Here is a 15,213-nt window from a genome sequence, read left to right as displayed (position 1 = left end):
CTCAAACGGAAAAAAAAAACTTTACTCGAGTACTTTTGCATGGTTTGGTGTAAAACCGTTTGAGCAATTAGCATTACAAAAATGTTAGGTGAGCTTCACAGTAGCTAGAGGGGGTTTGTGGGCAGGGGCTAGGCCCCCACTTCTTTCAAATTAAAAAAACACCTTCCTATTAGAGACGTTATCTTCCCCAGGGGAAGGGGGGTGTCTGAAAGACTAGCACCAGGGAGGGGAAGCACAAGCCCATTGCCGGGGGGCGGGGATGCTTCCCCACTTAAAATAGTCCCTGCAGTGTAGTGGGTAGATCCTTGCTTGAGGATCACCCTCTTGTGAGAATCCTCAAGAAAGGATCCATTAAGGATTCTCCCCCTTTCCAATGATAACTCCCCCATCCGGATCGATGGTTGAGATATGTCCCCAGGCACCGATGTAAGTGAAAATAAATGGCCTTGGTCTGCTGGAGAAGCTCTTGCCAAGCAGCTGAGGCTGAAAGTTGAAGAATGAAATCCTTCTGGTGAGAGCTCCAGAAGTATTTCCTGCCTTAGTGCCAGGATGTGCTGGAGCCGTCCACAGCACCAGAGTGCTGCTGTGATGGACGGTTCCAGCACTTCCTTAGCATGGAAGAGGTTATAAAAAATACAGTTAAAGTACAGGTAGGAGTCTGAATTAAAACCTAAAAGTCAGTACAATGTGTGAGTTATGGTTATCTACACCATCCATAACTCTCAGAACAGCCATGAACATCATAAATCACGCACCAAATGCAAGGCTTTTGAAAATAAAACCAACCACTAACCATACCTAAAAGCAAAAACATCCATGCATAGCACTACAGGCTTAAGAAATATTTTTTTGTTTTTACCTCATTGGTAGCATTAATGCTGAGTTCTTCTATTAATTGTATCTGTCACAACAAGGGTGAGGTCATCAGTATTGCAGTTGTTGTGTGAGCAATGGTTTTCCCCAATGAAAATGTTATTTTTAAGGTTGACTCCACCTAATCATAGGGTCCTCTTGCCCTATGGTGGATCACAAAGGAAAAATTGGAAGTTATGAATTGGCCTGGGCAAGAATTTTAATTCAGCAGGTGAAATCAGAGGAATTTGAAAATTTCTTGTTACTCTTGTAACCCGGAATTACTGATAAATTCTGCTGCTCTGCAGGTGAAATTAATCTGTAGTGGTTGGTTTCTAAAGTTTAATCTGCAGTGTTTTTTAAACATAGAGGGACTGCTCCCTTTTCTGACCCTATTTAGAAACCACTGCAGTACATACCCCTTGACTTCCTTACATACTCTGCAGTTATTACTGCAGAGTATCTACGGACGCCGAGGGGTATGCACTGCAGAGTGATATGCAATGGGTTCTAAAATTTGGAAGCCACTGCATTCCACTTGGCACTGGCACCTTACATACTCTGAAGTGATTAAAAGTTGAACACTGCAGAGTATGCAGGACAGAGGGTGGTTTATGGCTATGCTATTTTCGTAGTGAAAAATGCTTCCTCGCATCCATTTTTGGATGCGAGGGTGGATTTTGCGCTAAGAAAGTCGTGCCAAATTTCCACTGCGCCCCGTTGCACTACTGAACTGATTTGCACAAAAGCACACTTTTCGGACCAAGATCTTGCTTTCTGTCAATTTTGTTCAGGAAAAATGGATTGGGGAAAACACGTTCCCCCCCCCCCCCCCCCCCCTCTTTCTAACTAGTTGCCACTGGGATATGTATTGGTGTGATATATGTTGTGTGTGTATATGTATATATATGTGTATATGTGTATATATATATATATATATATATTTTTTTTTTGGAAAACAAAGGAGGCGGCACAATCAGGATGTCTTTGTTAAGCCTTATTTATTTCAAGACTTTCACCCCACCAACGCGTTTCAGCCTTACACGGCCTTGCTCACGGTTGGTTAGTCCCTCTACAGCATGGGTACTCACAAACTTTCTCTCGGGGGCCAAATTTACAGTGTGGTTTGTGGCCGAGGGCCGCACCGGTGGGGGCGGGGTCAGAGGAGGAGGGGGCGGTGCTAAAGCAAAAAATAATTGTGACCATGAGGTTGAACACAGGTCCCTGCAGCAGACGCCTTCGTCCACTGAGCCACCAGACCCAGCATACACACATATCTTTCTCTCTCTCTTTTGGTCCCTCCCTCTCCCTCCCTCTCCCTCCCTCCCTCCCTCCCTCCCACCCTCCCCCTCCCTCCCTCTCCCTCCCTCCCTCTCTCCCTCTCTCCCTCCCCGTCTCTTTCCCTCCCTGTCTCTCTCCCTCCGTCTGTCTCCCTCCCTCCCCCTCCCTCCCCCTCCTACCCTCTCCCTCCCTCTCCCTCCCTCCCTCCCACCCTCCTTCTCTCCCTCCCTCCCCCTCCCCCTCCCTCCCTCTCTCCCCCTCCCTCTCCCTCTCTCCCTCCCCCCCTCTCTCCCTCCCTCCCTCTCCCTCCCTCTCCCTCTCCCCCCCTTCCTCTCCCTCCCCCTCCCCCCTCCCTCTCCCTCCCCCTCCCTCCCTCCCTCTCCCTCCCCCTCCCTCTCTCTCCCTCCATCTCTCTCACTCCCTCCCTCTCTCCCTCCCCCTCCCTCCATCTCCCTCTCTCTCCCTCTCTCCCTCTCTCTCTCCCTCTCTCCCCCTCTCTCCCTGTCTCTTGCCCTCCCTCCCTCTCCCTCCCTGTCTCCCTCCCTCTCCCTGTCTCCCCCCCCCTCTCTCCGTCTCCGGCTCTGTCCCCCCTCCGGCTCCGTCCCCCTCTGTCTCTGTCCCCCTCTGTCTCTGTCCCCCTCTGTCTCTGTCCCCCTCTGTCTCTGTCCCCCTTTGTCTCTGTCTCCCTCTGTCTCCGTCTCCCTCCCTCTGTCTCCGTCCCCCTCTGTCTCTCTCCCTCTTTGTCTCCCTCCCTCTCTGCCTCCCTCGCTCTGTCTCTCTCTGTCTCCCTTCCTCTACCTCCCTCTGTCTCCCTCCCTCCCTCTCTCTCCCTCCCTCTGTCTCTCTCCCTCCCTCTGTCTCTCTCCCTCCCTGTCTCCCTCCCTCTGTCTCTCTCCCTGTCTCCCTCCCTCTGTCTCCCTCTTAGTCTCCCTCTCCCTCCTGCTCTCTCTGCCTCCCTCCCTCTGTCATCCTCCCTCCCTCTCCCTCTCCCTCTGTCTCCCTCACCCTCCATGGCTGCCAAGGTTTTAGATTGATATGTGTGACATTTTAATAGTTTCAGTGTAATTATGAGTGACATTTCCACAAATATGAGTGACACTTCCTCGCAAACATAATCAAGCACTGAAGACGAGGGAAACATATAAATATCAGACATTACACCCATTTGAACGACGAGAAACGGCAAGAAGGTCTTAAAAGTACTGCATAGCACCAAAAATCGAAGAGCACAGTGGGACCCAACTGTAATAAACAGGATGTGAGAGGCCATACTTCCTGCAATTGAGCCTCATGTTCCATTATGCTCTGCCCACCCCACTCCAGGGCATGTCGTATCTGAATGCATGTGGGGTTTTTCTGTATTATAAATACACTTGAACAAGTGCTTTTTTTTTAAAGGAGACTCAAGCTTGGAGTTCATGTAACTTATCCTTGCTGCATGAATAGTGACGAATGCAGCGCAGGAGTGTAATCCTCTGAAGCATGGTGATTGGATTCCCCGACTGTCACCACTGCGTGGGAACGATTTGTTCTATGCGTTTAGCCTGGCACCTTAACCTCGTCACCCTGTTTCCTAGAGGGAGACCCTCGTCTGCAGAAAGGACGGAAGGAAAGTAATAACTGCAATTGCAGGGGAGGCAATGAGTGCAATGTGAAGAACCCACGAAGGAAGCAAGAGATCTGTGAAGGTGTACTGTCATCTCAACCATGTGTGTGTGTGTCAGCCCTCAGCCCGGGCTGAGACAGCTTCATCAGCGCACACACACAGCCGCGCCCCAGTACTTCACAGGTCTGTAAAAGACCGTTTAAATGTTAATGAGGCTTTGTTGTACTTCAGCTCTTAGCGCCCTGAAGCTCCCCTCTGACAGTCACTGAAATCCCCCTCTCCGGCCCCCACAGAGCAGAGTCTCTTGAGTCCGCGCTGCTGCTGCTGCTGCGGTATTTGCTAACACAATTATTATTATTATTTTTTTTAACACAGGTATCTACAAGGTCCGCGGGCCGCCCAGGAAGGCTTGCCGGGCCGCCACCGGCCCGCGGGCCGTACTATGAGTACCCCTGCTCTACAGTGTTTCTATTTATACTGGCCCATAGTTAGCCAATTATGAGGCATTATGGGATATGTAGTTTTTGTTACATTTCAGTGAAAAATTATTTAAAAAGAAAAGAAAGACTTGGCATGCTTGTTAATTTCAGCATGTTGGTAACATGACATAATGTTCATAATTCTGGGTTTAGTACCCTAGTCTTTATATGATGTTCACGGTTTTATCTATGAGAATTTAGGGTATAGTACCCTATTTTCTTCTGAGGTTCTTAATCCAGGTGAATGTGCAGGTCCTCTCCAAAGTTCATCCCCTTTGGGTGCTTGGTCCGGAGTCTGATGATCATCCGCGACTCCATTTGTCGTAGTCTTCTGACCACGTCTCCCCCTCGTTCCATTTTGTCCAAAACTTTTGCACCAAAGAAATGCATTTGCCTCCAATCTCCATTTTGGCATGTGCTCATGTGTTTGGCAGTGGCATATTGCATGTTGGAGTTTTTTACTGCCCTTATATGTTCTAAAATTCTTTTCTTTAGCATGCAGGTCGTGCTCCCCACGTACTTCATTCCACACTTACATTGAATTATGTAAACAACGTTTTTAGAGCTGCATGAAATTTGTTGTTCTATTTTCATGGACTTGCCATTTGGTTCCTCAATCATTTTCATGTTTTTACCAATTTTGCAAGCCTTACAAGAATTGCAGGGTTGAAATCCTTTTCGTTGCGTGTCCAACCAATTCTGTTTTGGTTTTTCTTGGAAGTGACTCTTAACCAGTAAGTCTTTCAGTGAAGTATTCTTTTTGTATGTTATTAGAGGAGCATTTCCAATAGTGGTGCCAATATCAGGATCTTTTGTTAGCGCATGCCAATATTTTTTCATAATACGGGCAATGTTTGAACTTTCTTTGCTGTAAGTCATTATTAGTCTTGGAGGAGTGTTAGTTTCAATTTTTTTCGGTTGTTCCATCAATATTTGGATTCGTGTTTTTTGATCAATTTTGCGTTTACATTTAGTTAACACTCTTTCCTCGTAGCCTCTCGCTCTGAATCGACATTTACTTTCTTCAATGACTTTCTCTGCTTCTTCTGGTAGGGAACAATTTCTCTTAAGTCTTGTGAATTCTCCATACGGTATACTCCGCAAGAGGGGTGTAGGATGAAAACTTGTACCATGAAGCACACTATTTGTGGCTGTCTTTTTTCGGAATAAGGTAGATTCCAATTTCCCGTTGTGTACATATATTTTGGTATCCAAGAAATCTATTTCTTTTGTACTAGTATTGCATGTGAATATATATATATATATGTTATGTGTGTGTATGTATATATATATATATATGTGTGTGTGTGTGTGTATATATATATATATATATATATATATATATATATATATATATATATATATATATATATATATATATATATAAAAAACCACAGTCCTGATGAAAAACGTCCTCTTCAAATAGGAAATCGGGTACGGACCACTCAATAGATTACATTTTGCAGTGCGTTATTGTGCGTTCAGCAACATGGCGCGCTTCGACCGGGTTTCCCCGGTCTTGATCACATCATCAAGACCAGGGTATGTATGTATTGTGTGTGTGTGTGTGTGTGTGTGTATTTATATATTATATATATATATTACATATTACCTACTGGCGGTCACCAGTAGGTAGTTGTAGTTAGGAACAACTTTCCATAGAAAAAGCATTTTCTGTTTTGCTAATAACTTTGGTGCCGTTTGATGAATCTTCACAAATTTTTCAAGACTAACTTGCCAGTCACTTCAGATGCTGTCTGGAACATTTTGGGGTGATCGTCAAGCAGGGTCGAGAAAGGGGGGGGGGGGTGCCTCAAAAGGCTTTTTTCCTATGCAGTTTCCCATAGAGATTTAAGACCGGACTAGAGCCTGAACCGCTGAACGCAAATACAATACAATACAATACAATACATTTGACAGAAAGCTAGATCTTTGTCCACAAAGATTGCTTTTCGTAATTTGGTGTAAATCTGCTCAGTAGTTTTGGAGTTATTAAAGTAAAAAGATTAATGTATATCCAGAGATGTGGATCCTCGGTGGATCAGGGTGAATTTGTGGATCCACGCATTAAAAGCAATGCTGTGATTGGCTGGCCACAACCGGAGAGGAAAGTTGTGTCCACCAATTGTGCATCAGGGCACGGTTCCCAGGGGAGAAAATAAAATGTAAAAGTGATAGAAGAGGTACGCACACTCCATGGGAATGATCAAGGGGTTTGTTAGGGACTCCTCAAGGGCAAGAAATTGTCCAAGAATTGGTTATTTTAGCGTGTAAGGATCCAGACCCCAATTGTTTTTTAAAAACACATACGCCAACTCAAACCACACACTCCTACTCACACACACACCCACTCACACATGCACTCACAGACCCAGAAAATCACCCATACAGTCAGTCAGACACCTACAAAATCACTCGCGTACAGTCACTCCCGCACCCACTTACATACTCACTCACATACTCGCTCACACACAGGCAGTGATACACTTCTAGAAATTGCAGTAGCATATGTTTGTATTAAATGTGGTGGTGTTTTAGAATTGAATTTGTGCAAATTCACTAAAACACCAAAGGTTACAAGGTCATTTTAGTTAGGAAATCGCATTAAAAAAAGTTGAAATTAACTGGAAAAGAAGGTTACTGGGACATTCTAGTTAGGTTCCGAATTTACAAAATCAAATGCATAGAAATTATGCAGTTATAGTTATCTCAAATAACTATAACCTATGCTCTAAGGTAACTATAACCCGCACCCTTCCCATACACTGCTAATTACCCCACATATTACATCAGTTATGCCATCTTCTATAACATGTTTGATAATTTTACTGTAATATTGGCAGTAAAACTATTGATGAGAACTGTACGTGGCAGGTGTGCGAGGTATAGTTAACTTAGAAGAGGAGTTATAGTTACTTGAGATAAGAAGCAGAAACTTGCTACCAATGTCCTGAATTTGTTTTTAAAAAGTAGTATATGGGGGCAGGGTAGGACATCCTTCCTCCTAGTATTTAAACCCCCCTCCCCCCCCAGGAGCCCCCAAAAATGGAATTGTGCCCCTGGTATTTCAATACTCCCATTAGACCCAACATGGCCCTCTCATGAGGTACAGTGGAATTCGACGCAAAGCTCTGCACCCATGGTATCGCAGTAAAGTGCAAACTTCTCAGAGGAGAGCTTGCACGATACAGTGGTACCATGGGGGTGACTTTTGATCATCAGTACTGAGGTATCAATGAAAAACACAAAAAATAACAACTGAGATGTGGGTTGGGGTACCAGGACGAAGCTTCACACATTTTTCAAGACTAACTTGCCAGTCACTTCAGATGCTGTCTGCAACGTTTTGGGGTGATCGTCAAGCAGGTTCGAGAAAAAGGAGGAGGGGTGTATCAAAAGGCATTTTTCCCTTGTAGTTTCCCATAGAGATTTAAGATAGGACTAGAGCTAATAATGCTAATAACAGGGGTACCCCAACGCAGAGTGTTCCCTAGTGTATGTAGGTGTTTTAACTGTATTCTAAGTGTCTAAAGTGCCTAAAATGAATACAGGGAATCTGCTGCATACTTTACTTTTTGCTGCATAACTTAGACAGCGTTGCTCTATAATTTGGTCCTCCAAGCCACATAATTCGAGTAGCCCTGAGAAAGTTATAACTACAGTGGTGTGTCACAGTCAGTATGATTAAATACATTTTTCATAGGCAGCAGTGAAATATTTCCCATATTTTATGGTTCCCTGTGAAATGTTAGTTTTTATGCCACTTCAGTGTGTGCAGTAAAAACACAAAACTTTGTGTGTGTGTGTGTGTGTGTGTGTGAGTTAGTTAGTTACCTACCTACCTAGGTAGTTTTAGTTAGGACCTATTTTTCATAGGAAATCACAACATTCTATTCCCAATAACTTTGGCGCCGATTGACAAATGTTCGCGAAATTTTTAAAACTCGTGGGGCGCTCCTGTCCGCTCCTATCCTGAAAGTTTCACGGAGATTCGTCAAGCGGGGGCCGAGAAAAAAGGGGTGTCCCAAAACTTGTTTTCCCCATAGGAAACTTAAGCTACAGCCCGAACTGCTGATTGGAATTACACCAAATTTGGCAAACAGTTAGACCTTGGTTCAGAGTCGTGCCTTTTTGTTAAATGGTGTAAATCCATTCAGTAGTTGCTAAGAAAATCAAAAGTAAAATCACATATATATCTATGGCCGCGCAGGATCCACGCCCCCTCCTGATGACAAGCTGTATGCTAATTGGCTGTCAACACTCCAAACCAGGAAGTGTTGGCAGCCATCTTGTACCGAGGCACAAGAAAGCACAGAAACTAATGTGAAAACTAGGAAAAGGGGGCAGGGTAGAAACACCCTTACCCCCTAGTCCTGCTTAGGGGGGTCGCACAAGGATGGCAAATTGGCAAAATCCGCACAGGGTGCGTGGATCCTGCCGAGGGGGCAAAGTCCCAACGCATGCTAAAAAAAAAGCGTGGGGGGGCCCAATGCCCCCCCCAGTGCCCGGGGACCGCCACCCCCCGGGGCAAAGCATGAATAATTGCAGGGGCACATGGCCCCCCGCAGCCCCGGGGACCACCACCCGTGGGGCTTCTTTAAAAAAAAATACCCTGTGTGGGGGGTGCACAAGCCCCCCTCCCACACGCCCCGGGGACCGCCTCCTCCACGGGGCTCTAAATATTTAAATTAGGGGGGTCCGTGACGGGCCCCGGGGACCACCACCCCCCTGGGCTCTGTAAATTGTGGGAGGGGGGCCGCGCTGCCCCCCTCCTGGAGCCTTGTTATTGCCCTGGGGACCGCCACCCCCCAGGGCCGGCTCCTGCAGTGTCCCGGGGTGCCCACCCCTGGGACACTGTAGTTTGCTATGGCAGGACAGGAGCCTCGCGGCTCCCGCCTTGCCATAGCAAATTTGGTTTGAATTTTGAGCAGGAAAACCTGCTCTCTTTCAAAATTCACACCAAATTGCTTTTCCAAACAGGAAGCTGCATCTTAGCAGCTCCCATGTGGAAAAGCACTGCCGGCTCCTGAAGGTTGCGAGGAGCCGGCGGGACCGTGGGGGGATTGGGGAACCCCCGCGGTCTCCAACGGAGAGGGCCAATCCCGGGGGATGGGGTCCCCGGGGCCATAAATGGCCTAAGGAGGGGGGCAAGGCAGCTCCCCTCCAAAAACAAAAATAAACAAAAATATTAAACAATATGGCCATGCCCCGGGGATGTGTTCCCCGGGGCAGATTTTGGCTTCGGGAGGGGGGCCACGCGTTGAGTGTAAAAAGGGGCGTGGCCTCTGAACACCTCTCTGCAATGCAGCTCTCTGGCGCATACTGGAGGTCCCTGGTGGGCTAGTTGGCCCACAGGGATGTCATGAGTGATGTCACGGACCATGTCATGAGTGATATAATATGTGACGTCATCAGCAGTGCATTGCGGACCCGCGAGTTCTAGTTAGCTGAACTAACTATAACGGTGGAATTTCAATGGTTTTGTACGAGTGAAATGTCCAGCTAACTATAACACCCCTGAAACCTATGGTTTTTTCTGTGAATTTCTAAGGTTTTTTTAAATGCTAATTCCTAACTATAAAGTGCCTGAAGAGAGAGAGCGAGAGAAAAGAGAGAGAGGGAGAAAAGAGAGGGAGAAAAGAGAGGGAGAAAAGAGAGGGAGAAAAGAGAGGGAGAAAAGAGAGAGAGAAAGAGAGAGAGAGAAGAGAGAGCGAGAGAGGGAGAGACAATTTAAAGTTTCAAAGAACCAGGCGCAGAGCACTCTCAGGATTTTACATTTCCATTTATTCCAAACAAACGCGGTGGATCTAAAACATGGCAAACGAAAGAGGACTGGTCATCAGTCTTGATGCCTTATCCTTTAGCTGCCATGTCTGTGCGCTATATCACATCCAAATGTCTATACCTGCGTGTGCATAAATCACAATATTATACGTCCCTTTAAGCGGCGATGTAATAACGCTGTGCCGAAAAGTAGACTGCGCACGATACTGTGCGCATGAAGTGGGATATAAATGAGAAAACCTGTCGGGGTTTGTCTGTGCACTTAGGCTTTGTGTGGATTAACGAAAGCTATTTCTTTGATTTCCAGGGTACCCCATGTGCTGAACAAATTAAAGAATTGATTCTAAGCCAGTGTGAGAAGAACAGCGCACAGAGTATGGTCGAACAGCTGGATAAGCTTCTAAATGACACCAGTAAACCCGTGGGCCTCCTCCTAAGTGAAAGATTCATTAATGTACCAGCACAGATCGCTCTGCCCATGCACCAGCAACTTCAGTAAGACTCTTTCTGAAACTGCTTTGGAACAGTCATTTTTTTCCCAAATGGCTTCAAAGATGTTATTTAAATGTAAATGTGCTGGAGCCGAGGGGGGAGAGAGATGCTATAAATTCAAGCAAGTGACAATAAGTTTGATTATGATAAGCTGAGAAAACTGAAATCCTTTTACAAGAAATGCGATATGTACTTGTAATTGCTTTCCTTATGGTGCAGTTACAACACGCAGGTCAACATTGCCTGTTCCTTTATGGTAAAACTCATAATAATCACAATTTTCGGAGAAGAGCCGTTTAACGCAACTGTTCAGCATGGTACCGCACCAGTCCTCAGTGATGCATTTTGTAAAGGAAAAAAAAACATTTTTGTATTCAGAATTACTAAGTAGTCCTAAGCAGAAGGAAAATGCACAGGGCCATGAATCTCGGAAACAAATGCTGGTTTGTTTTAGAGAGTAAAAAATTTTTTATTTAGCACATAATCTCATTAAATATGTTGACACCAAATTCAAATACTTGAAGCTCAACGTAAATGAAGTCATGTTGTGTAAGTAATTTCCTTGTAATGAACTTTTCACAGTAATTTGAAGGGTAAAGCTTTCAATCCTTTTGGAAAACACGTTCTGAATTTGATTATTTTTTTTAACATGGTTCTATAAAAAATATTAATGGCTTCCCCTGCGCTTCATGATACTTTTCTTCTCTCATTAAATCCTTGAAAATGCTCTAAAGAGAACAGTCAAATATGTTTTTGTGGTGCTGATGGTGCCAAGAATGTAACATTTTTCAAATAGTCACATATCGCAAACTTTCCCACTGTACCCACTTCTTTTTGACTCGGTCAACCTCTGTTCATGTACTGGAGCTCTTGGAGTCTCCTCTTACTGTTTTGAGGTCGAGCCTAGCGGCAGTGTGCACGTGCGGCTTGCTCTGTGAGCCATGCTGTATTACGGTATGCACTAGAAGCCCCTCCCACTCTCCGCCCATATTTGTCTTGGCTTTGTGTAATTGTCCTTCTTAGATGCTGGCTTCTGATTGGTAAATAGGCTTGTTAGTCCCTCCTTGGTAGCGCAGTGTCTCCATTTGTTACCGCCCCTAAGGACTGGACCTTTTACTCGTCATCTTACATGATCTGCTTTATCTTTGCTATGAGCACTATTTTGTTGAAAGTTTTTTTTATTTTTTATTTGGTGCGCGGTCCTCTTTCACTTTAGCGGCTGCACTTGTTAATTTGATTAATTTGCAGCGCGGTCCGCTCCCTTTAGCAACAGTGCTTGTTTATTTAATTAATTTGCAGCACGGTCCACTTTCACTTTGGCGTCGCGCTTCTTTATGTAATTAATTTGCAGCCCTCCACGTGGCCTCCCTCTGCCCCCGAGTTAAGTTCACTCGGTGTCCCTAACAGCAACACTGCACAAGCTCCGCCTCTTAAGCTTCCACGGCCTGACCCCACCTCAGACTCAGAAAGTTCAGATGAGGGCCAAAGGCAGGGCTGCAGCAAGGCACCTCACAGGAAGCTTAGTTCTGTTGTGGTGAAAGGCAGGCACTTTTACTTAAACAAGCATTTGCAATGCAATAGGTCTCACATTTACGCGGCTTTAAGCTATTGACTTTGTAAATGACAATGCCTTTTATTTTTGTTTTCATTTTTAAAACCTTAATAAAAGGCATTTCCATTTACAATGCCAATAGCTTAAACTTGCGTAAATGCAAGTTTTGCAGCGTGAATCTTTCGGGATTCACTATGCTGTGCATATTCTGCAATCTGGTGGTTGGGTCCGGAATCGTAGTCTTTTTTTCCCTTTTTATTTTATTTTTTTTTTGTAGCCCAGGTGGGCGTCGACGTCCCACCATTTGGTGTACCTTCGGTGACGTCTGCATGCTTCCGGCGGAAGCTCCCACCCTTGGGCGCCATCTTCAGATTCTTTTTCCGCCGTTGGGTCTGGATCGTCGCGTGAAGCTCCAGATGTTTTGGAGGTGAAAAGGAGGAAATACAACAACTCTTCGACAGTAAAGGCTGGAGAAGATTGGGAGAAGACCATCAGAGAGGAGACGACGAAGAAAGGGAAGAACCTCGAGATCTTCGACGTCCTTTGGGAAATGCGCACACAGGGGGCCCCCTGAGCGCTGGGATGTACAAGACACCCTTTAAATTCTGCAGAAACTGCCACCACAAGTTCGCGCAGAAGGACCAGCACCCGGTCTGCAACCTCTGCCTGCCAACGGACCACGAGACCAAAGACTGCAAAGCCTGCTCCGTCTTCAAGCCGAAGACACTCCGGGTTCGAGAGAGGCAGAGGATAGCTCACCACACGATGCAGGGCAAAGGCCAGGCTCCGACGCTTTACGAACTGGGCCTCTCCACCGACGACGAGGACAACATCGCCGAGGGTCCAGATGACTTCACGGTCGCAGAGACCGATAAGAAAACGTCTGACAAGGTAGGAGAGTCTACGACCCCGAAAACCTCGACAGGGCCTCGAAAGCCTGAGGCAGACTCTCGAAAGTCACAGTCCAGAGCTTAGAAAGGAGCACCGGCGCCGAAAACTTCGATGACCGAAGCTGCATCCTCCGAAAAGAGCCCACCGGATCTCGAGAAGGACTCCCGGGCGCCGAAGACCGGCGAAAAGCCAAGGTCGTCGAAGCAAGCCCCCGTAAAAGGGTCTTCGACTTCGAAGGAAAAGGAGCCGAAAAAAGCGTCGATGACGCCGTCGAAGAGAGCAGCCGAAACGCTAGACGACGAGCAGGCCGCACAGTTGGAGAGGAAGAAAAGAAGGCTCGAGGCCGAGATGGAGAACATCATTCAGAGAAAAAAAAACTTCGATGAAAAGTTTCAAGATCCCCTCGAAGCCAGCGACGGCCGTCGCTGAGGTGCAGGAGCATGAGGAGTTCGACGTCGAAGAGCCGCCGAAAACTCCGGAGCCCTCGGAACACGAAGAGGAAGAGGACCTCTATTACACAGAAGGGGAATATGGGGAGCAACAGTCAAGCTACGGCTCAGGATCCTCGACGGCCCAAGACCAGGAATGGCAGGACATCGAGGCCGAAAACCCGGAGGAGGCTGTGGAGACATACCCCTCGAGGCCTTCGCTGCCGGATGACATTGGGGCATACAATGAGGTCGTCAGGAAGGCAGCAGCAGCTTATGGGGTTAAGCTGGAAGAGGAAAAGCCTAAAGCAGATTTCCTGCTGGAAACATTGCTCCCCACGCAGACAAGAAGCCAGTTCCTGCCCATGCTGAAAAGTATCACAGACCAGGGGAAGGAAGCATTCAAAGACCCGGCTACATGCAGATAAGTCATGCCGAGGACGGAGAAGAAGTACAAATTCTCATCCCAGGACCCTGCTTACATCAAGGGGACCGTCGCAGCAGATTCAATAATCGCTGCAACGGCCAGAAGAAGGGCCAACGTCCCAACAACATCTGGGCCACCACCTGACAAGGAGAGCAGGAGGATGGACCTGACCGGCACAAAAATAGAGAGGAACGCCGCAACGCACTGGCGGATGGCTAACTCCCAACTCTCTCCTGAATAGGTATCAATACCACCATTGGGATGAGATCGGCCAATTGCTCAAGCACCTCCCGGAGCAATACCGTGAGAGGGCATCACACCTTGTGGAAGGGGGGAAAAGCATTGCTAACTCGTGCCTGAAGACTGCCTTGGATGGGGCTGAAACATCCAGCAGACTGATGGCTATAGGCATCACTGAGAGAAGGCAAGCCTGGCTCAGGATCTCAGGCTTCGAAACTGAGGTTCAGAACAACATCCTGAACACACCCTTCAATGGTGAAACACTGTTCGGAGCCCCAGTTGATGAGAAACTCACCCAACTGAAGAAGGACAACGAGACGGCAAGGTCCATGGGGCCCTTGCAATTCAGGGGGATGAGAAGGGGCACTCCTACACGGAGGCCGAACGGCAGGGGTGGAAACCAGCAAGGACAATCACACCAGGCGTTCCACCAGGGGCAACAGAGTGACAACCAAGGTCACCAGGGCCAGCAGAGGCAAAACTGGAACTACCAGAACAGGGGCCAGTCCTTTCGATCAAGAGGAAACGGACGGGCCAGAGAAGGAGAGGCAGTGAACAACCCCCCACTAAGTGACTTCACACGGAAAAAGGTGCTCACCCACTCGAACCCTCCGGGGGTGGAGCACGGGAAAACAAAGAGGAGAGGGCTACACGGACAAGACACAAAAGAACATGTAAGACCAGTTGGAGGCAGTCTGAGATTTTTTCTCCAGGAGTGGAGAAAAATAACCACAGACAAGTGGATACTCAACATCATGCAGTTTGGATACTGCATAGAGTTGGAAAAGAGACCACCAAACAGAAAGCCAAAGAAAAGAGAGCACTCGGGAAGAGAGCTGCAATTGCTCCAAGAGGAAGCTCAAGAACTCCTCCTCAAAGAGGCCATCGAACTGGTCCCATTCAAAGAACGAAACAGGGGAGTGTACTCAAGCTACTTCCTGGTGCCAAAAGTGGACGAAAGCCTAAGACCCATCCTGGATCTACGGTTCCTAAACAAATATGTAAAGACTCAAAAATTCAAGATGACGTCCCTACAAGAGGTCATCCCACAGTTAAAGGCCGGGGACTTCTAGTCCACCATAGACCTCAGAGATGCGTACCTGCACATCCCCATGAACAGGAAGCACAAGCACTTGCTAAGATTCACAGTAAACAAGGATCACTACCAATTCACAACCCTG

The 15,213-nt window shown here is 46.9% G+C and overlaps 1 protein-coding gene across 1 annotated transcript in view; it reads left to right on the top strand.

Annotated features, from left to right (window-relative positions):
* The window catches only part of BCCIP (BRCA2 and CDKN1A interacting protein), a 150,470-nt gene that overhangs the window by 52,828 nt on the left and 82,429 nt on the right, over positions 1–15,213 (top strand). The window contains exon 5 of the mRNA XM_078643515.1: positions 10,310–10,497. Within this exon, the coding sequence (XP_078499641.1) occupies positions 10,310–10,497 (188 nt within the window). The remainder of the gene's footprint in view (positions 1–10,309; positions 10,498–15,213) is intronic.

The sequence above is a fragment of the Lissotriton helveticus genome, chromosome 5_1, assembly GCF_964261635.1.
Source record: "Lissotriton helveticus chromosome 5_1, aLisHel1.1, whole genome shotgun sequence".
In the NCBI taxonomy this organism is placed as follows: domain Eukaryota; kingdom Metazoa; phylum Chordata; class Amphibia; order Caudata; family Salamandridae; genus Lissotriton; species Lissotriton helveticus.
This window is presented reverse-complemented; position numbering and strand designations above follow the sequence as displayed.